This window comes from Ursus arctos, unplaced genomic scaffold (genome assembly GCF_023065955.2).
Source record: "Ursus arctos isolate Adak ecotype North America unplaced genomic scaffold, UrsArc2.0 scaffold_13, whole genome shotgun sequence".
Lineage (NCBI taxonomy): Eukaryota > Metazoa > Chordata > Mammalia > Carnivora > Ursidae > Ursus > Ursus arctos.
In genome coordinates, this window is record NW_026622797.1 from 18,930,693 (window position 1) to 18,954,116 (window position 23,424).

The following is a 23,424-nucleotide window of genomic DNA, read 5'->3' on the forward strand; positions in this document are numbered from 1 at the left end:
TCAAGCCACTTCATTAATAATGTGTTCCACATCATAAAATATCTGAAAAATAAGTTCCCTCTTAGAAGAGGAAGGACCATCTGAGCAGTGTATGAAAACCACTGGACTACAGCACTCAAACCTTCAAAGAGCTTCTGTAAATATTGGTGATAATATATAAAACATTATTAGAACATAAAAATATCTATACTCTATTGGAAAGACAACCTTCTAGTTGCAGTTCCACTGACGTTACATTGCACAAATTTTATTATCACATGTATACAAGGACACAGGAACACATTTACGTACTAGTTACAGGGACTTGGATGACAAGAGGAAAGGCTTACTTGTCATTGAACCAGTAATAGTTGCCATGAGTACAGCATGGAGTTGGAAGATGGGTTTGTTTCTGAGTACACGGGAGAGACAATGGCACCGAATACACATACTGCGTCTGAAGTTCAACCGGTAATAATATTTGCTACAGTAAATGTAAGGTAACAATTTTGCCACATGGTTTGTTTTCTTTAATTGAAGGGCAGAGAAGAGCCCCCTTGGCACAAACACAAGATAATCCATAAAACATCTTCTGCCGCTCTCAAAACAATCTCTTGTTCTAGCCTTTTTTTCCAAATCACCAAGAAGCAAGTATCAACTATGGGATGTTACTCGTGCTGCCCGTGTTCACCACCTCCTGCTTCTGTACTGTCTTGCTTCTCACTCCGTTCTCCCTTAGCCCTCCTGATGGAGCACTTTTTGGTGATGCTTTTGCTCTGATTCCCGTTTTCCTAAGTAGAGAGAAATCACAGAGCAGCAGGTGTCCATACACTTGTTTTCACGTGTGACAACAGGCTGGCTCTGCATCGGGTGCAATGGGTGAAGAGAGGCTCCTGAACACCAGTAAGGAGAAGGGGTAGAGAAAAATGAGCTGCCATGCCGTGGGGGGGGGGGGGGAGGGGGGTCCATGCCTGCCCCTGCTTCACCCACCTGCTCTGGCTGGCTCCGCCTCGCTCGCTATGACTACCGTGAATACCATGATGTCAACTAATGATTCACCCGGCTGGTCCACACGCGCTGTCTCTTTTCAAGCTGGCCAAGTGCGTGTGGGCACGTATATCTATGCACAGTTGTCCAAAAGAGGAGATTATTTCTGTTGATTTTATTTATTTATGTATTTATTTTTTTATGCGGTGAAAGTTGAACACTATATGGGATTGTGCTTTGTCAGAATTCCCTTTCTTCCCAGAGAAGGCTTTTGAATAAATCAAGAAATCGGGATCCTCGCCGGGATCATTTTTTGCTTGCAGAGCACAGTTCCCTCTGGCCTTCCCTAAAGCAGCAGCATGGTCTCCCTTCCCCGCAGACTCCACGCTCCTCCCATCTCCTCCTCCCAGCTGTCCGCACATTTCCAGCGGTGCTGGAGCTCCCTGGTTTCTCTTGCTTTTCCATGTGGACACCTCCTTCCTACAGGGTGGAAGAGCTTTGCTTATAGTCCCTCAGGATGACCGAGGCGTAGGTCACGTTGGGAGGGGTGCAGAGCACCGACTCGGACACGGGGGAGCTGGGCACCGAGCTGCCCGAGGCCACCGAGTCGCGGAAAGGCGACGGAGGCGTCAAAGCAGGCGACTCCTCGGGGGCCGGTTTGCTGGCCGCCTGCAGGTCCTCGTCTTCCTCTTCCAGTTCGTCTTCCTCCGTGTTCCCTTCCCGCTCATACAGGTACTCCTGGAGGAGCTTGAACCTCTCGCTGTCGTCCTCGTCCTCGTCTTCTGCGGGCGGGGAGGCGGGCTCCTCCCCAAAGGTGCTCAGCTGCAGCGGCAGCATTTGCAGGTGCTGCGGAGGCGCCGGGGGCGGGTACAGCGAACGCACCCCGTTCCCCGGGCCCCCGGGGACTGCGAGCACCGCGTTGAAATCCGGGATCCCGGTGCTGAAATTGTTGACCACTCCCTGTAGTTGGTCCATCAGGGATTTCTGCGGTTGCGGTGGCTGCTGGAGGGGAGGAGGCAAGCCCTTGGGGATGGCCGGGTCCGCCAGGAAGAGGGGGGTCTCCTCTGTGGTCAGGTGGGGCGGCAGAGGCGGGGTGCTAGCTGCGGTTGGCACGCGTCGGTGCACCATCATGGAAGGACTGCTGGGAGGGCTGAAGCCAACCGGCTGGGCATCCTCCTCCTCCACGTTGTAAAGGGTCTTGGTGCTGGTATCTGAAAAGGTCAGGCTCTTGCCCGAGCCCTGGTAACTTTTAGTGAGGGGCTTGATGACGGCTGTTTGGTTGCACGCCGTCTCATTGGTCTTCACGTGCACAGAGAGGCGGTGCCACATGTGCTGTCCCTTGGGCACCTGTCTTCCACCTGGTTCAGACCATGACACAGACTTGCCATTAGAACTATGAATAAAATAGAGATGGATTTATTTGCAGATATACACACAGGAGAAAATACATGCACACAGGAGAAAATACATACAAATTATATGCAATCCCAGCTCAGTGCAATTTGATCCCCCGCCCTCTCCCTGACTGTATGCCTCCATACCCTTAGCCTCCCCTTATTACAGGTCAAAGGCCAAAAGCTGCAGTGACCACAGCTTGCCTCTGTAGCTGCAGTCAGTGATTCCATGAACCCCAAGACAAGGCAGAACACTTTGACCCTGAGAAAGTCAGAGGGGGAGAAACGCCAGCCCCTGCAGAAGCAGTTACTTTCATTGCAGTCTGATACTTCACAGAGTTACTACCCACTCACCTACCCACATACACCTAAAGTAAGCACGATGTTGCCACTCAGTGCATGCCTTTGAAAGATTCCAAATTTGATGGAGGAAACAAATAACTAAAACTATAGTTACACGTGGACAACAGAACATAATGACCATAGCTCTGGCCTCCCTTTCTTCTTAAGTCCCTGGAACAAATTAAAACCCACATATTAAGCTACTCTCAGTGTCTTGTGAGGTTATAAAATATCTCCTCTCAGTCACCCTTTCTGATAGGCAAGTATATCCTGATACAGAGCGGCAGGGTCAGATACACGGCACCTGTGCAGAAGAGAAAAAAGCAGATGACAGAAAACCCAGACCCGTGTTCCACTTACGTGTGTCATCACTTTTGCTTTCTTTTTATTTCAACGCACCCGACACATGCAGTGAATCACAATTCACATAAAGGCCCTGATTCACAGCAGCTAGTTTGGGATTTCCCCACCGGGGACTTTTAACTAGGTGTGTTTGAGAAGAGAGAGAACCAGGAAGAAGCCCAGCGAAATACAGATCTTTCAACACTGTGATGCAAATGAGACAAAATTAAGATTCAGAGAAAACAGAAGTTATGGAGACAAAGTCCCCATCCCTGGCCTTTTCCTCATTGAGCTTTGGAGAAGAAAAATGTTAGGGTACCAGCAGCCCGCCTTCATCCTTCATCTTCATGGGACCATCAAAAAGCGAATCAAATAGAAGAAGAAGGAGGAGGAAGATGAAGGAGAAGTGGGAGAAAGAGGAGGAGAAGGAGGAAGAAATGAGAGATGCTGTGTATATCATTCAAATTCTAAGCTATATTTTGTCATAACTCTGGTCTTACTTTTGGACTTTTAGCTTTTTTTCTGTATAACTTTCAGCAGATGGTGGTACCTTACCATAGCATACTATTAATAACAACAGTGTTAATACTTACATCAGGAAATATTTTTTCTTGTGTGTATGTTCTTTTTTTTTTTTTTTTTTTTGCTTTTTCACTGTATCCATGAAAACAACAGAGAAAGTAGCACAATGTTAACACATTCTTGACAGTAAAAGGAATAGGGCTAAGGAACGTTTTTTTCCTTAGGTGGATGTGTGAAATAGACTATTCTGTATCATGGTCTTTGGTTTGGGAAAATGTAGGAAGTGATCAATAGTTCATATAATGGTTTATTTAATCATTTTGAAAATACAAGAATGAATACTTCAAAAAATATGTGTGTCACATTTATAATGATGATAATGTTTTGACATTTTATATATTATAATCTTGAAAAGTGAAGTGAGCCAAATAAATACAGAGTCTTGCAGAAATTCTGATACCTATTTTAGAAAATTCTGGATATAAAAGTCCTAAAATAAATATAATAGTTAAAATTTTGATCTCATTATTTGGGAAAAGGTAGTTCCTCTGTCTTATAATTTATATGCTATGTATCTATTTATTTGAGAGAGAGAGAACACATGTGGGTGGGGGGAGAGGCAGAGGGAGAGGGAGAGAGAATCTTGAGCAGACCCCCTGCTGAGTGTGGAGCTCAACAGTGGGGGTGGGGGGCTTGATCTCACAACCCTGAGATCACCACCTGAGCCAAAACCAAGACTCGGATGCCCAACCGACTGGGCGACCCAGGTGCCCCATAAATGCTATATTTTTAATTGTCAAACAAAAATCTCGTCTCCAAAATACTACGTGAAAATTAATATTTCTCTGAAATATATGCTTAGTATATTCCTTGAGAATGTAGGAGTACTTGTAAATGCAAAATTACTGAATGTTCAGCTTCCCCACTATTGTTAGAATACCTTTCTTCTGAGTTGAGTCGACTACAAAACCGACAGTTGGTGTTCCCAGCATGAACAGTCAACCAGCCAGCAGCCAAGACCACAATCCACAATCCCCTTCTGAGTTTAAAACCCAAGTAAGCTCACCTTCCACCTCCTTCTTCGCAATTTCCTCCACTCCCTACTCTACTCACGCCATCTCTCTCTTCGTACATTCATTGCGACTCTCCCAGAAAGTATAAAACCACTGATTTGCCTCTTGCCTTGCTCTTAAATATGCTTTAGTGTACCATCCAACCTCAATGATTTGCATCACTTTTTTAAAAAGAGACTTTGTTTATTTGAGAGAGAGAGAACAAGAGTATGAGTGGGGACAGGGGCAGAGGGGGCGGGAGAGAGACAAGCAGATTCCTCTCTGAGCGTGGACTCCGCCCTGAGCAGGGAGCTCAATGCGGGGCTGGATCCCAGGACCCTGAGATCATGACCTAAGTGGAAATCAAGAGTCAGCTGCTTAACAGACTGAGCCGTGCAGGAGTTTCTGATATGCATCACTTTTTAATTGCAATGGAAACATCTTTTCCTTCTTCCAATGCCTGCCTCTCAATGCTTATTTTTAAAAAATCACTAAACTAGAAGGATGCTTTATGACTTTATTTAGTTGTGTGTGTGTGTGTGCATATGTGTGTGTGTACATATGTTTAAGAAACAAGTCCCTTGAGAGCTAGTCTACACCTTACTTAACCACCAGGCTTACACACCCCAATAAAACATTGCTCCAGACTCCACATACGCTGGCAAAAAAGTCATCCTTGTATTCTTGGGACTTACTTCACTCACTCACTCACATGGGCTGTCTTCCTCACTTCCTAGGGTCCTACATGGCCTCTTTTTAAATCATGTGCTTCTCTATGTTAATGGTATTATTAATCATATTGCATATAGATAAAATCACATCTTAGTTCTGTTTTAATCCAATACTATTTTTATTCTTGTAATGGGAGATTTTTACCCTGGCTGTCAAAATTAGCAGGTTTCCTTCCCCTCAGAGTCTTGCTCTAGATTTGCTGTAAAGAACTGTTTAATTAGGAAACAGTTCTAATATCCCAGGGCATTTATCAGATTAAGAAAATTAGATTAACCTTTTTTTTTGCAAGGACAAAATAAATTGCTTCCTAAAAACCAGAGATCGTGAAGGATATGTATCAGCTCATAGAAACTTCAGCAGACCTTCTGAATTAGGTGTTCCTGACATGTGGTCCGTGTACAGCTTGAATGGTCCATGAATCTACCTGTGTGATAAGCTATTTTTAGACTAGATTAATATTGTGTCTTGATAGACTGTATACTGCTATATTCAAATGCATGTAAATGCTATCATGATAAAGTGTGCTGCCGGATACAAGTGCAGCTAAATTCTGAGAAGATTTCTTTGTGTTTTGTGTTTAAGTGGCTACTAAAAAATGTACAATTACTATCGATTAGGGTGAAGGTTTAATAAGCATTTTGGTATGAAAAGGGATTACCAAATTTGAAAAGGTTGGGAGCCCACTGCTATGATATTAAGAAGAGAAAAATACATGAAATATGGGGCAGCCAAAAAAGAGTAAATGCATTATCAAAATGCAATATTACTATGAAATAAGTCTTCTATTTAATCCCAAATAACTTTAATACCCTCTGTTTCAGCCACCAACGTCTTCCTTCTATTATTTAATTTTGTTTTCCTAAATAGAAGTCTTAGGAAAAGCAACCTGATCTCGAAACACATGATTGTCACAAAACACCCCATCCTTCCTGCTCTCACTTCAGAAGGCAGACATCAGGCCTAAAACAATCTCATATCTGAAGATCAAATGCAGTAGCATTTGGAGTGACTACCTCAGGTGGCTAAATATATTTATCGATACAGAAGTTATTGGAGGAAATGGCTGTCAGGCTGGAGAGGAACCGGGGTGTAGACGGTGATCTGTACTGGGAGTGTGCAGAGCCGAGCAGGCCTGGGGCTGCCGTGCCGGCTACGACAGGCTTGGGATCTTGCTTTGGTTTTTCTCTCATGAGATAAGTCTAACAATCCCCCCAAACAGAAAACCCAATATTTACAGCACTTTAGAGAATGGCTGGAAGTGGGTGGTGTAAACAGATTAGTGTATCTTTGGCATTCAGAGTGATCTTGTCTGTTTTATTTGTTTCAGTAAGTACTAGTTACATCTGCAGGGTACACTGCTCTCTGCTTCAGAGAGGTCTAAAATGGGAATAACAGTGGGTGGGTGTTTGAGATCAGGAGGGAAGCATCCTGCACAAGCTGCCTGAGGGGGAAGCTTCCACAGCACCTGTCTCCCTTATGTCCAATTCATGTCTTTGCCACGAGGCTTAATAGCTTCACGACAGACATAAGGATGGCATCCAGAAAGCCCACAGACAAGGCAAGACCTTCACAGAAGGAGGGGAGACTCACTCCTTGGAACCTGAAGAGGTTAGCATTTGTTTTCTCTGAAAATGAAAGCGGAAACAGGAAATGCCATTGAGTCACAGCGTGGAGAGAATGGCTTACCAAGTCCAGAAAATAAACCAAAGCTACAGGCTTATGGGCAGTTTTGCTGTGGCCGTGCAGCCACAGTGGGGACACGAGGGCTTTCAAAGAAGGATGGTGCTGCCCCAACGGAGACACTCGGAAAGGGATGCCAGACATGTGTTGTCCAAATGCCTCTCCTCTTCCTGCTTCAGGGAGCTCGTACCAGAAGGAAGCCTGAGGAGTGATTCTTGTGGAATCGCAGGCATAGGAACTATTTGAAGCCATATGAGTCAGACTCTTGTTTTCCCAGGCAACGCCAAGTTAGTCTTTAGTACAAAGGACTTCCACTCTTGCCAGTTACACTTTTGAAGGCTTTCCAGAAAAATCTGCATATACAGTATATATCTCTGGGAACCTATGTGAACATAATTAAAATTTCTCACCTTTTTGATTCACCACTAGTAAGGTAAAAAATCTCTGAATATGTTATTGGAGACAAAAATGCTTTTTGACTACACGGGAACTTGGTAGTTTCTGTGGATATCAGTCTTAAATAGCGTTGTGAATTTTATCCCTCTTCTCTGATTCTAACATCATAAGCTAGTCAGAGAACCACTTGGCTTGCCGAAATCTACAATATCTCAGAGTCTAAATATACAGTCCTCCTTTTAAAATTTTTAGATGAATCACATTCTATATGTTAAAGTTATATGATACAGGATACAAGACAGCACAAAGGAAATCAATTTGCCTTTATTAAGCTTTGTGCTCTCTTCAATGAACCAATTAAGAAAAAGACATCCACAAACAAAATGAGCTCACCAAAGTCAATGAAGTATGGGAGACTGCATACACTTTGGGCATAGGGTCTACTGTCTTGAGAAAACTGACAAATCTGTTTCAAACTAATGAGAAGAATTCTGATGGTTACTCAATTTTTTCTAAGTACATTTTAAATGACCATTGATTAGGCCATCAACCTAATCTTGATTACTGGCTGAGGAAAAAAATTCTCATGCCAAAGTTTACTGAGGACATCATGGTGGTACAGGAGTATTGTTTTAGCAGAGGTATACCAGCTGTAATTATATTCCTCCAGGAAGTCTAGATGAGTCTAGATTCTGTTCCCTTTGAAGGAACTTCAAGTCAAGCATTATCTTCTCTTCTATGCTGCATGCTACCAGACCTGTAATTTTAATAGCAAGTCATTTGATGTCCCTCACCTCTAACCTGGAGTCCTCACGATTTGCTCTGGAAACATAGGGCCGTCGCATTGCTCTGCTGGGATTATTCTTCAGAGACAGGATAGATCTAGGCAGACCATAATAGTCCAGTAGGCAGCTTTATTTCCACCACTAGTCCCTTTGTCTTGATTGTTCACCAAAGCTGTGGGAACTGAAGGTCTCAGAGAGAACATATCTTTTTTGTTGTTGTTTGTTGAAGAATAACCAAGGCTAAAAATAGCCAAACTCTTCTCAATCTTTTCCTGATCCTTTATAGTCTCCCGAAAGAAAGCTTGAATAGATCCTATTCCGAGAATTCTTAACAATCAACCTATTAGCTTTGCCAATTGTGGCTTTTTTGTTTGTTTGTTTGTTTGTCGCCTACCAAGAATGTACCCACTTTAGCCTTTGCTTTTGCTTTTAGGCACTCACCTTTAAGTCATGAAATGTTAGGTGACTCTCCTCTCTTTCTGGCCCTGCTGTCACGGCAAGACAAGCACATCTACTATTCCCATCAACCCTTTTGACAGGCAGCCAGCAGCTATCATAATTAGGATCTCCTTGCTGTGCCCTTGGTCAGACTCAACCCATGCTGCAAGAAATGCTCAATGCCTTCCGACTCGGGAAAATCGCAGAGAGCGCATCCAAGCAGACTAGAGAGGCCTCAATCTGGAGCAGCAGGGGCCTCCTGACCACCACCTGAAACCCACTGGCATGGCTACTGTATTTTTCCCTCAAAGAATCAGTATGATTTGATTGAGACCACACTCTTTCTATTTGGGCTTTTTAAGGGAACATCAGGACACAGACTTCCCAATGCACTCCACTGAGTGAAGAAAAGAGACGCCACGGCCTCATACACTGGCCTCCGCAGCCAGGTTCAGTAGCAAACATTTGAACAAATTGGGCTCTTCTCATCTGAAGAGCTATTCAAGCCACAGACACCTTATCGGTGAACTCCCTCCTGCTGCAGGAATGTGTACCTTTGACTCTCCCAGGAGTTTGAAGGGCTGTAAAGGAACAGCTGAAAATGACCACAGACTCTGTGCACAATGAATTGAACATGGTCTATGTTCTTTTGTCAACTTAAAGAGACACTGTCAAGATCTAAAGGTCAAAAATTGGACCAAACATGCACCATTTTTATCAGATGGCGAAAATCTGATAAAAACACTCAGAATTCTGGGGAAATAACTACATTTCCTTTTTGTAAAACTCTCTTTTCATGGGACTCACAAAACTTTTGTTTTGTGCTCTCCCGGGTGTAAGAGGCACCCAGCAGAAGCTCATGTCAGTGCCCACCCCCTCAAGCTGACATTATGGAACTCTCCATAAGTTCAGGTTATGGCTTTTAATTTAATGCAGACAGCATCATTTCAAACATTTGTGCAACAGCAAAAAGGCAAAAAAAAAAAAAAAAAAGAAAGAAAGAAAGAAAGAGGGAAAGAAAGAAGAAAAAGAAAAAGAAAAGCAAAGAAAGAGTTCTGTTTACCAAGGAAAAGCTGACAAATTTATGAAGGGGGAAAATTCACTTTCAAGCTTGTGAGTGGGAGTCACAAACAAAAGGGAATCTGCGGAATCGGAAAAAGTGTTGTGTCTTGCGTTGAAACTTAAAAAAGCAAAAAGACTAACAACTTGACAGTGCCCTTTTAAGAACGATGGACAATCAAATTAAGGCAGTCGTGCAAACCATGGCACGTAAATGGCTCCTCATTCTTGATGGCATGCACCACATCTGTTTCCATGTTAGAAAGTGGAAAAACCCAGGAGAGAGAAAGCAAGGGGCAAACCACTACATTGTCCATGCAGCTTCTCTTACACATTCACTGCAGTGTGGGGGTTTTCAAAGCTGCACATGTGCCGACGGACATTGGCTGGTGGGCGAGAATTCTGGCTGCCTCTTCCTGAAGATTGAAAAGAAAAAGACACCCAGTGAGTGAGTGGTTATACACGTGTACAGATACAGTGATCACACCACTCAGGTGATGCCTGGGCCTGGCCCGGGGCCTAGCATGGCCCCTGAGCCTTTCTCCATGTCATCTCCACCCCCACGTGTCTCCCTCGCACTGGCTGGCTGTCTCTTACTGCCAGACTCATTTCTGAAAGCCACATCAGTGGAGTGCATTCTTTCTTTTACCTTATGGGACCATCTCTTTCCAAGCAGCAGAGGCTTGCTCTGCTGTGTGTCTGTCTGTCCAAAATCAGCTCTTTCCCTCCACTCTTGACGTCCCCCTTTCCTCCTGGTGGCAGTGGGCCCCACCTGCACTCACACCGATACAGGCTGAATCTTCCCATCCACCGCCCCTCTTAAAGGATGTTCATGGACTTATGTCTTTACGCTGTGAATTTTAATTGCATTGCTAATTTTCCTTTGTATTATGTTATCACAAAAGCATTGTTGTCCCTTCCTATAAAGTCACATTTATCTTTTGGCCCTCACAGGACGGAATGTATCTGATGGTGGAGAGGGGGAGTGGTGAGATATTGGAGGAATCTGCCACTTGGAGAGAATGTCATCTCATTCCTTAGTTAGAGGTCTCTTTATATAGCACATAGGATGATCTGGTAAGGGAAGAAGGGCATTGACTGGTCACAGCAAGGCTAACGGGGCAGCCATGGGCCGTCGGCCTTTTACCATCATTTGCGGAGTGAGCATAAGTGGGTTTCCCATGAGTTAAGCGGCACCTCAGAAGGAAGTGGGGTAAAGCCGTCTTGTTATTACTCCACATCAGACGGCTGCCAATCACAGGAAAGAAGTTTAGGAACAAGATGCTAAAGGTGAACCATCAGAAGGTGCTGTGGGTGGTATGGATGGGGTTGGCTGAACTGGGGGGGAATCTCAATATGAAGGAACTCTCAGTGATGAAGTCCCCCCTAGGCGTCCCTAAGAACTCACAAATATTCTCTATGTATCAGCATTGGGCCACCTACCCCAAGATCCTGGTAACAATTATCCAGTGTTAATCAGAAGAGGACCACAATAGCTGCAGGCAAGTCAAAAACTTTGGCTATATTTCCTATCTCCTTTTTTCCCATTAAGGCAGACAGAGGAGGGAAACAGAAGAGGAAGGAACCAGAGATGTTGCCGAAGCAGACCACGCCCTTCCCACTCCACATCTTCCAGACTGAGGCCTGGCATGTGCTAGAAAGGAGAGATGTGAATTTGAGGTTTGAAATAAGAATACACTGGAATAGTTTTTCAATTCCTGAAATCAAGGAATCTGATCTGAATGTAGAAAGTGGGAAAAAAGTTTTCCATAGCACAGTTGAAGGTAAAAGAGAAAAATAAAATTAATCAATATGTGTATTCCTGCCAAGTTTGGGCCATTCAAGAAACCATTTCAAAGTATATGATCTACCCGGAATAATTTGAAATCCTCACCCAGAGACAAAAACTTGAAACACCACTTTGGTGTAACTTTGTTACTATAGCAATAATCCACTTATTTAAAAAAATGGACAAAGAGAGAATGTTTGCTATTGAACTTGCCAAAGTATGTCCCTGACATTCAATATGCCCACCTGAAATCACAAAAATGATGACAACAATGAAAACATCAGCAAGTAGATGACCAGGGATAAAAGTATGATGTTTGACTGTATAAATAAGCTATCAGTAAGAAAGAATATTTAACGTACAAAATAATAAAACAACATCATTTCTCAAGAAGATGGCAGAAAGTACATTCAGGGCATTTGGCTTTCCCCTGCTAAACTGCCTGCATCCCCTGAATCCCCTAGTTAATTCCACCTGTAGATAATGTCTACTTATGGCCTGCTCCTATGGTGCTGGGAAGCCAGGACCCCACCCGGGCCAGCTTTAGGGCCCTGCGTCCAATACAGATGCACCCCACGTGTCCCTCATCAGAAGCACCCTGCCCTTGGGATTTAGTGATCTATAGACATCACTTTGAAATCTGTAATCCTTGTATCACTTAATTTGTGTTTTTTAAGTGATGTTTGATGGGGAAACGGAGCATGAACTGGGGTTTGGAGCCTCAGCTTACCCACGCTCCTGCCTCCCTGACTTCTCCGGTGCCCCCTGGGACCTTTCCCTATCTGGCCCTGCCCAGGGATCACTGCCACTCTCCACCACTAGCAGGGGGCTCTAGGCATGAGTCCAGGAAGATCAAATCAGGGTCAAGTGCACGTGCCGCGTAGCATTTCAAGGCAGTGATTGGCCGTCCCCTCCCTGGACTAGCAGGGCCACAGTGCATTTGACAGGCAACACCACAAGGGCAAGCCTCTTACCCATCCTCTGTGGAGGTACCTTCTGGTCCACGTGCAGTTGTCATAATACCCTTGGAGATCACAGGTCTACCAGGGGCTAGGGTAGGAGGAAGGGGAGAAGGGGAGATGCTAGGGACGCCTGGGTGGCTCAGTTGTTAAGCGTCTGCCTTGGGCTCAGGGCGTGATCCCAGCATTCTGGGATCGAGCCCCACAGCAGGCTGCCTGGCTGGTAGTCTGCTTCTTCCTCTCCCACTCCTCCTGACTGTGTTCCCTTTCTCACTGGCTGTCTCCCTCTGTCAAAAAAATAAATAAAATCTTTAAAAAAAAAAAAAAGAAGAAGAAGGGGAGATGCTTGGTTCAACCTCCCTGTAGTGTCTGCGCAGTGGCAGGACAGGTGGGAGGGGGATCTGACAGCCTGAAGGCTGCACCTGCATGGAGTCACAGAGTGGGGGCTGTGGCACCTGGCAGAGTATGCACTTGTCCCCCAAGTCTCCTCTCCCCCACCCTGCACGGGAGTACAGCATTAAATGGCAAATAAAAAACCACAAAAACAGGTTGAGAGAGAGACTACAGGAGAAAAGGCTTTATACTGTAGCCTCTCTAACATTTCCCTCTGTGTTCAACCAGGGGCCTCATGTTCCCTTTCATACCGGACCGTGCAAACGATGTAGTTGGTCTTGTCTGCTGGGTGTATGTATGATGAGAAAAAGCGCAGGGAAACACCCTGACGGCTCAGGACTTAGCATAGGTGCACAGAGTGTGGCCTGCCTGGACGATAGCACTTCTGTCTCCCGGGGCCTGGGGTGGGAGCTCTGTGGCCTCCAGCACTGACTTGGAATTAACTGTTGCAGTTAGTGGTCAGTTCTGTGGTTTCTTCAGAGGTGGTAGTCATATTGACAGCCAAACGCCACACAGTAACTCCCAGCAATCCTAAAGACACCTTAATTCACTATTGATTGAAATAGTTGAAAAAATTATAGCATTTCCTTCATAGTGCCATTTTCTTCAGTCTCTGACTCACTTTGTGTTGAAGTGAATGTAAAAGACCTATGCGTACAGACCTTACTTCTATGAAAGGGGTAGTTGATTAAAGGTTACAGGCCAAAGCCTTGAAAAATCTGATGCCAGAGCGTCCGTTTTCTCAACTGCACAAAAACTGAGAGGAGCTTGACTTCAGGGTATTTTTAGCAACTGTAAAACCACATATTCAACCAACCGCAGATTCGGCAAGCCAGAGTAAAAGCTTGGAGGGAAAATGCAGCATATGGAGACTTGTCAAATATAAGTCCCAAATCTGTGCTTGAATCTTTTGGCAGAAACTGTGGATTTAAAGAAACCCCAGAAATTTAGTCAGAAAGATTCCTCTTCAATTTCTTCTGAAAGTGCAGTTTTTTTCTTTTCTTTTGCTCTTTTTTCTTTCTCTTCTTCCCTTCTATTTTCCTTCTTCCTCCCTTCTTTTCTTTTCTTTTTTCTTTTCTTTCTATAGAGTCACTGCTTATCATAGTTTCTCCCATCTATTCTCATTGTCCAAATCTTCCTTTGTGGAAGAGACCATCTCTCTCTGGGTGTTCTTAGTCCCATAGGACTTTGTTTTAAAGTGTTATTTTCTTTATAGTACTTCATTCATACGTCAATTCCTATGCTAGGAATTTTTCTTCACAAGAACTTGAGAAGTTGTTACAAACAGGTTTCACTCATGGTAGTGTAGCAGTAGGACAGCTGGATAAGGGCCCAGGAAACCAGGCACTCTCCAACTGTGTATTTGCCCCTTTCAGATTCAGTTTTTTCATCCATAAAGGATTGTTGAAAGAATAAATGTGAAGATGCTTCCAAATAGCAAAATGCTATCCCTGCTTAAGACAGCACTATTAAAACCTTCCTCTAAAGGATGGAGGAACAAAAGTACAGACAAAAGACCCAGACATTTTAAATCTCAGTATGATTTAGAGTACACTACTCACAGTAACAGTATCCCAAACTTTACTTCATTTTACTTATGAATGTTAACCACTTTACTTACTCAAGAATTTCAGTAAGTTCTACTAGAAAATAAACTCTTTTCTCTCCAGACAGTGGGGGATGGAGTTGTGGGATGGTGGAGAACAACATTAGTGACATTGCATGGATGTGGCAGGAGCAGGTGAAAGCTAGGGTATACAGTGGGTTAGCTGTGTCTGAAGTTGCATGTCTATGATAGGTTTGGAGGTGAGTCTACTTTTAGCAGAGAGAAAATGGTCTATACAATTCCAGATGGTCAGTTCACCATGGAAATAATAATGTGGCAGCTGCCCAAAGTAATCATAAAGACTGGCAACGACCACTCAAGATCATTTTAGCAGAGTGTGATTTATCTTTTTTTTTTTGGTTATAGATAAATATAGGATAATTTGTGCCTCTGATTGCTTTCCAAAGCCAAATGCATTTTTTCCTATTATCTGAATTTAAATACTTATTTCTAAATATTTGTTTATCAGAGTGGAGAGTGGAGCTCTGATTGTACATGGAGGCCCTCTGTAAATGGTAATTTCCTCTATTTTAGTGCATGGATATCTAATACAGTACATTAATGTTTTTTATACAAACACACAGTGCAGTTTCTCCACAGAGGTGCAAAATACTGCTCTTTAAAGAAAATTTCAATTATAAGGATTTCTAAGCTAATAAGAGCTTAGAGAAAATGATCTAATAAAATTCAACATAATTATCGTAGATTTGTCAAACATGAACATTTTGCCTTATAACAAAGTTTCCTTTCTTTTGAAAACATTAAGAATGTATGTGAAGCCCTCTGTATGTTATTCTTAATACTAATCCTATCCTTTCCAAAGGAAAATTTGGGGTGGATGGATCATCACTTGGCATATTTTAATACTTTTACAACATATATATTCATATGTGTTAGTACATAATATATTGTAGTGTTTACATGTTATTAGATTTTATTGACAGCATCACACTCTATTTCTGTTCAGCAATTTGCCCATTTTGTCCATTTTGTATTACATTAATAGGTACAGCTCTAGTTCCTTCATGTAAATGAAACTGGATACATACTACACCGCCAAAACTATAATCAATTCTCCTACGGATAGCCACTTAGGTTGTTTCCTACATTGTGCTATTTTAAGCAATGCTGCAGTAAATATTCTAGATTATGTCTCCTTGCACACATATATGGGAGAGTTTTTCTAAGCTATGGATCAAGAAGTAGAGTTGGCGGATTGCTGTGATGTACATACATCTTTCTTATTTATGGCCAAATTGCTCTACCAACTGCTTGCCCAATTTATACCAGTATGTGAGAAATCATAGTATTCTGTTTGTTTTTCAGGCATCTTTAAAAAATGGCTTTTTTTAATGTTCAAAATCATTAGCCATCAAGGAAATTCAAATCAAAACCACACTGAGATACCACCTTACGCCAGTTAGAATGGCAAAAATAGACAAGGCAAGAGACAACAATTGTTGGAGAGGATGTGGAGAAAGGGGATCCCTCCTACATTGTTGGTGGGAATGCAAGTTGGTACAGCCACTCTGGAAAACAGTGTGGAGGTCCCTTAAAAAGTTAAAAATTGAGTTACCCTATGATCCATCCATTTAACTACTGGGTGTTTACCCCAAAGATACAGACGTAGTAAAGAGAAGGGCCATATGCACCCCAATGTTCATAGCAGCATTATCCACAATAGCTAAATCGTGGAAGGAGCCGAGATGCCCTTCAACAGATGACTGGATTAAGAAGTTGTGGTCCATATATACAATGGAATATTACTCAGCTATCAGAAAGAACAAGTTCTCAACATTTGCTACAACATGGACGGCACTGGAGGAGATAATGCTAAGTGATATAAGTCAAGCAGTGAAAGACAACTATCATATGATTTCTCTCATCTATGGAACATAAGAACTAGGATGATCGGTAGGGGAAGAAAGGGATAAAGAAAGGGGGGGTAATCAGAAGGGGGAATGAAACATGAGAGACTATGGACTATGAGAAACAAACTGAGGGCCTCAGAGGGGAGGGGGGTGGGGGAATGGGATAGGCTGGTGATGGGTAGTAAGGAGGGCACGTATTGCATGGTGCACTGGGTGTTATACACAACTAATGAATCATCGAGCCTTACATCGGAAACCGGGGATGTACTGTATGGTGACTAACATAATAAAATAAAAAATCATTATAAATTAAAAAAAATGGCTTTTTTTAATGAAAAATTTCAAAAATATAGAAACATGGAGGAAATGTTAAAATGAACCCTCATATCCCTATTATTCAGCTTTAATAATAACATATATGTGAATCTTGTTTATACCATCATTTATTTACTTTAAAGAAAAGCTAAATCAGTATGTTTTCATCCATAAGTAATGCAGTATATAGGTCTGTAATATGGGTACACATTTTTGTAATAAAAGGAAAAATAATATTATCACATCTAAAATACATTAATAGTAATTATTTAATATTTGATATTAAATGTTTAATATTAAAGTCACTATTTGTGTTTCCCTGATCATCTCATATATTTTTATTTTACTTTTCATTTTCAAATCAGCCTCCAAACAAGATCTGCATATTGCATTTTGTTGATGACTCTCTTAAGCCTTTTTTAATCTATAGATGTTCCCTTCTCCTTTTTTGATGACTATTTATTTGTTGAAAAAATATTAATTGTTTCCCCGATTATGGATTTTACTGGTTGAGTCCCTATAGTGTCATTTACTATGTACCTCTGCCACCTATATTGCCTATGAATTGATAGCTAGTTCTGAGGGCTTGATCAGATTCATGATTGCTTGTGTAGGGAGTATAATTTATAGGAGATAGTGTTTACTCCCTATTATACCAGACCAAAAACACATAAATTGGGTTGTCTATTAATCACATTAAGATTGATCAGTGAGTTTAGGTGTCGTCAGCCTAATGCATATTACAAAGCTTCCCATCAGCCTTTCATCTAATGGTTTTAGCAATCACTGATGATCATTATGAAGATCAATTATTTTATTACAAAACTGCAAAAAGGTAATATTATAATTCTATCATCCTTTCTGTATTTGTCAACTAGATTTCTTTTCTAAAGTAGAATTTCTCCTCATCAACTCTTTAGTTCCTCTGATGTAGAGTTCAAACAGAAAACACAAGCCAAATGGATGATTCTTTTCTTTTCTTTAGAAATGTTCAGATGAATGATTTGGTTTTCTAACACCTTCCAACAGAGATCAGTGTATCACCTGTGGGTCTGCTTCTATTGCCTAATTGTTTCCCTTGATTTTGTGGTAATATTGTCCTAACTCTTCTACACCTAAACATGTAAGACACTTCCATGCCTAAACATATAACACACGCACACACACACACACACACACACACACACACACATACACACATACACATATAAAATAAGATTCTGTAAAGGCTGTAAATTGTAGATGGTATTTTCTGTGCTACAGTTGCTTTACCACTTTATCTGGTAAGTAGAGGGGGAGAGATTATCTTAATCCAATCCAGAACTGAGCGGAGTCAAAGTTATTTTGTAATTGGGATAGGAATTGGTCTACTGTAGGGCATATCCCTTCAGGACTTTTAACAGATCATCTGGCTGCACACGACTAGTACATCTCATCTGGTGGGTCTTTATTACCTCAGCATTAAGAGGCTATGGGAGATTCTGGCCAGCTTTTCAGAGATTTTTGGTTTAATTTTTGGCTTCCTAACCAACACAACTTCAGAATTAGGCAAATGATAGGGAACACCCACCACATGATTGAGTACCTCTGAGTCTGCAACTTTGTCAGTCCAGCCTCACGTGATTGCTAAAGGCATTTTCTGCTCCCGCCCCCCCACAGGTGGGTCTGTCTCTTCATTATTGAAAGACTCCATGAAAATACCACTTTATGTCAGAAGTGTTTAGCTTATCTTTTAACCTTTCTGATCCACTCATTTGCAGGCAATTGCAAATACCTCAAGAGAGAAGCTAGACATGTTTGGAAGCCTCTCTGCCTTTCATTTTATCACTTCAGCCTGATGGTCACAGCATCTCTTCTACTTTCTCTCCTCCCTCCACTGACCCTGCTTGGGCCACGCCTGGATGCTCAGCTTGGGTCGTGCCTGGACACTAAGCCCCCAGCCAGGGCCTGGAGCTGGCAGATGCTCCCTGGGCAAACAGCTGCAGATCATCTGTTCCCTTCTCGGTTCTCCTCTCTCCGGTATTCAAGGCTTGCTCTCCGTATCACTTCAGGAACTCCCTGATAAAAGATTTTGTCTTTTATATGTGTACCATGAACCTTCTTCACTCTTCGCAAAATTTTGCACATATTTCCTTCAGCATTCAAAGACATTTATCAAGTTCTTGACCACATTGCAATGTATATTATATCTTTGCACCTCTCCTGTGATCCTTTTCACTTCTTATTATATAAGTTATTGATGTTAATTCTTATCTCCTAAGTTTGTTAAGTCATAATTTCTGAAAGGTAGGCTCCATGTCAGATTTACCATTGTGTACCTCTTGTCCCCCTTTTTTCCTGCCCCAACTTTTGGAAATAAAAGGAAACCATATAATCTCTCATGCAAAGAATAAATAATCACTTTTAAGAATGAAGGGCATGCTTTAAAAGTCATGTTATGACAAAATGCATAACCAGGGACTTTGGGGCGGCATGAAAATACATATGGTCACCATTTATAGTAAATGAATGAATGACTGAAAAAATCAAAACAGAATGGAGAAATATTCCTAATAGGAAAATAAACCAGAAATACTTCTGAGCTTCTTCATCACTTTGGTAGTTTCAGGACTATCAAAAACACTTATTGTTTTTATAACTAATTCCTAAATTAATTCTAATATTAAATATTGAATGTCATAAAATCTCCAGTGAAAATTAAGTTTACAAATAATTAGTAAAAATAATGTGTATGTATTTGTGTGTGTGTGTGTGTGTGTGTGTGTATGTGTAAAAATGAGGATATACCCCCAAAAAAGGTAATGGTGTTTTTTTTTCCCCATGTATTCATAGAATTGTAGATAATTTTTGTTAGGTATTTTGTGTTTTCTTACATTTTCCAAATTGCCCACAATAAATATTTATCACTTTTTTAAATATGAAAAATAAGCAATAAATATTATTCTAAAAAGAAATTTATCATAACATAATTTGGGAGTAAAATTCCTTCTCCTCATAGCTTTACTCCAGTAAACTAAGGCATTGCCTGGGATCTGTGAATATATTTTCTTTTGCTGAAAAAAAGAGTTGAAGTAAAAACCTAAAAATATATGTTAAAATATGAGCTATGAAGGAACAATATCAAATAGAAATTATACAATTTGGAAATTCATACTAATATTTTTATGTAAACCAGTATGATATTGTAATGCATATTTGAAAGTTGCCAAGAGAATAAATCTTAAAAGTTCCTATTCCATGACAAAAAAAAAAACTTTTGTAACTTTGTGTGGTGACAGATGCTAACTAGATTTATTGTGATCATTTCACACTGTATCGAAACATCAAATCATTATATTGTACACCTGAAACTAATAGTTATATGTCAGTTATACCTCAATAAAAAAGGGGGATATCAATTAAAACTTTGAAAACTTCTACTAGATTATCTCAAATTTGTCAGAACTAATATTCACTCAACTGAAGACTCTTTTTATTAAGCTAATTATATTCCACAGTGATACAAACCATTAATTTTGTGCATCTTTATGAATACAGATGGGGGTCTCTGTTACCTAAATTGACCTAAATCATAGCATCCATAAAGTTTTTGTAAATTTTGTACATTTACGTATGTGCTTATCTCCAATTTGAACATGAATTATGTGTTATGTTTCTTGTTTCTTTAGCATTTGACAAATATCTAATTAAATTATCCAGAAATGATGTTTGCCTAATATGTTATATATTGGCATGGAAACAGAGTGATCGTGGCAAATTAATTCAGGTGTTTGGAAAACAGAAAATAGCTGCTGATAACTCGTCATAGCTTGTGATTCATGGGGGCGCCTGGGTGGCTCAGTTAGTTGAGCATCTGACTCTTGATTTCAGCTCAGGTCATGATCTCAGGGTCATGAGACTGAGCCCCACGAGGGGTTCCACATTCAGTGGGGAGTCTGCTTGAAATTCTTTCTCCCCCTCTCCTTCTCAAATAATAAATCTTAAAAAAAATAACTTGTGATTCATTAATCATAATTTCAAATTTAGTTTAATTTTGATCAATTAAAAATGATGACTCCTTACAACACCTGCTGCCACAGTCAGTTAAGCACTCGACTCTTGGTTTTGGCTTAGGTTGTGATCTCAGGGTTGTGAGATTGAGCCTACATCAGGCTCAGAGCTCAGCATGGAGTCTGTTTAAGATTCTCCCTCTGCCCTTCCCTACTCTCTAAAATAAATAAATAAATCTTTTAAAAGAATGATGAATCCTTGTTATATATTTGATTTGCTAAAAAGACCAGGATTGTCAATCAACTATTTTCCTATCCCTTGACAAAATATAAAAAATCGGAAAAAAAAGAAAAGAAATGGGATAGGCTGATGATGGGTAGTAAGGAGGGCACGTATTGCATGGTGCACTGGGTGTTATACGCAACTAATGAATCATGGAACTTTACATCAAAAACCAGGAATGTACTGTATGGTCACAACCCATTAAACCTGAAAAAGAACTAAATAGCAATTATCACACAATTTCTTTCATAGTATTAGATGTATAGTCCCCATAGCCCTAAAAGAAATCATAGTGATATCATAGCCTCCTGATAAAGGAGAGGGGGAGATACTAAAATTGGTATAAGAGGACATCTGCTTCCAGCTAAGATGTAATACCCTGGGGTAAAACAACTTTCCCACTGAGAACAACTAGAAAAAAACAGATTCAATATTTTTAAAAACCATTTACAGACATTGAAAACTGTCATGGCAACCAGAATCCAAGTCAGAAAATCCAAGTCAGAAAGAAGAAACTTCAGAAAAGTAAGTGGATAATCTTCAAGCTATTTTGCCCTTGGAACACTTTATGAATCCTGGCTCAGGAGAACAGACTGAGCATGCGGGCAGAGGGCCTTAACTAAGAGGTAAAGAGGCAAGAAAAACTTCATAAATGCATAGGCCTGTAGACATAAAAATTGATTTCAAGTCTTCCAAGGCAACGAGAACTTGAGGAGCCAAGATTCTGGAGAGAGGTCACACACACACACACACACACACACACACAGATTAACACTTAGTAGGTTCCCGCATGAAAAATGTGCAAATTTGGGGCTGCACAAAGCACAGGATACAAAGCTAAGTAGAAAACTGCAGGAAATCAGAATGAAGTTTTTGGAAGTCTCACAGCACTGAGGAATCACAGTTGAAGTTAAAGGCATTTAAAGAATGTGGAGCCTAAGGAAACAGTGGGGACCCACAGGACGCCTGGATAGCTGTACCCTAGTAATAAGATGCACCAGGTGAAGCAGAATAAACTTTTTAAAACTACAATACACACTCAAATCATCTCAGGAATATGTAAGTATGTGCTGATTGTGCAAAACGATAATAGTCATGTAATATAAGATATAAAATGTGTGCAGAATTAAAATGCACAATAGAAAAGCACAAAGGTTGACACAAAGCAAATGCAATTAAAACGTTTTAATATCTTTGCTTTGTTCGGAAAGTGATAAAACTACTAATTTCAGATTACAAAAGTCAGGAAATCCTTATTATAATCTCTAGGGTAACCATAAAAAGAATAATATAAGAATGTTAAGCTAACAAATTAATAGATGGGAAAATTGAATATTAAAATGCTATATTAATCCAAAGAAGGCAAGAAGGAAGAGAAAAACAAAAGGAGAGTAAACATAAATGGAAGTAATCATTCCACCGAGACAAGCAGAAATTAGTTAAAAAGTAGATATAAATATGATTATGCCAGCAATTACATTAACTGTAAATGAACTAAATATTCTAATTCGAACATAAGTATTATCAAACTGATTAAGAAATAAAATCTAAATCTAACCACGTACAGCTTATGAGACACTCTTTAAACATAAGGACACAAAAAAGCTGAAAAGCAAAGGATGGAAAAGGGATAATATGCAAACACTAACCGAAACTAAAAGCTATTAGCTACACCAATGTCAGACAAGGTAGACTCTATTTCAGCTAAACAATATAGAAGAGAACTAGGGAGAATTTATAACAGGAAATCCAGGAATGGATTAATATTTGATACTAATTCAAGACAGTTCACCATGTTAAGAGAGTAAAATAGAAAAAAAATAGGATATTTCAACTGATGCAGAAAAAAAGATTTTGTTAAAATTCAATGCCAATTTATGATAAATTTCTCAGCAAACTGAGATTATAAAGGAATAACCTCAACCTGATAAAGGTGAATTATGAAAATCCTAGAGGTAATATCATGCATAATGACGAACTTTTGAGTAATGGCAATGATGTCCTAGACCCAGAATGGCCAAAACAGTAATAAAGCTAGAGTAGTTATACTACTTGATTTTAAGACAATATAAGATTCAGGAATAGAAGACAGTGTGGTATTTTCATAAAGATAGACAAATATATCAATAGAACAGAATAGAGAGTCCATAACTGGGACTATATATGTGTGTGTTCAGTAGAATTTTGACAAAAGCACCAATGTCATTCAATGAGGGAAGGAAAGTCTTTACAAAAATCAAGCTGGGAAAACTAGATTTCTCTTTTAAAAAAATTTTAAAAACCTTGATCCATTCCCTACACCATACATTAAAAAAGTATTATAGTACTTAATGTAAAAGTCAAAATTATAAAGCTCTTAGAAGAAAATATAGGAGAAAATTTTTTGGAATTAGAGTAGGCAAAATTTTTTAAACTGAACACAATAAGCACTAACCATAAAAGAAATGATAAACTGAACTTCATCAAAATTAAAAACTTGCATTCATCAAAAGATACCACTAAGAAAATGAA

The 23,424-nt window shown here is 40.5% G+C and overlaps 1 protein-coding gene across 3 annotated transcripts in view; it reads right to left on the reverse strand.

The window, feature by feature from the left end:
• Window positions 1-1,446: 1,446 nt before the first annotated feature.
• Window positions 1,447-23,424, reverse strand: part of GRM1 (glutamate metabotropic receptor 1) — a 390,861-nt gene continuing 368,883 nt past the window's right edge. The window contains exon 8 of one of the 3 annotated variants that reach the window (XM_026504989.3): window positions 1,447-2,359. In XM_026504989.3, the coding sequence (XP_026360774.1) occupies window positions 1,447-2,359 (913 nt within the window). Of the gene's footprint in view, window positions 2,360-10,063; window positions 10,125-23,424 lie in introns of those variants that run through there. The other 2 variants (XM_026504990.3, XM_026504991.3) reach the window with 2 other exon arrangements.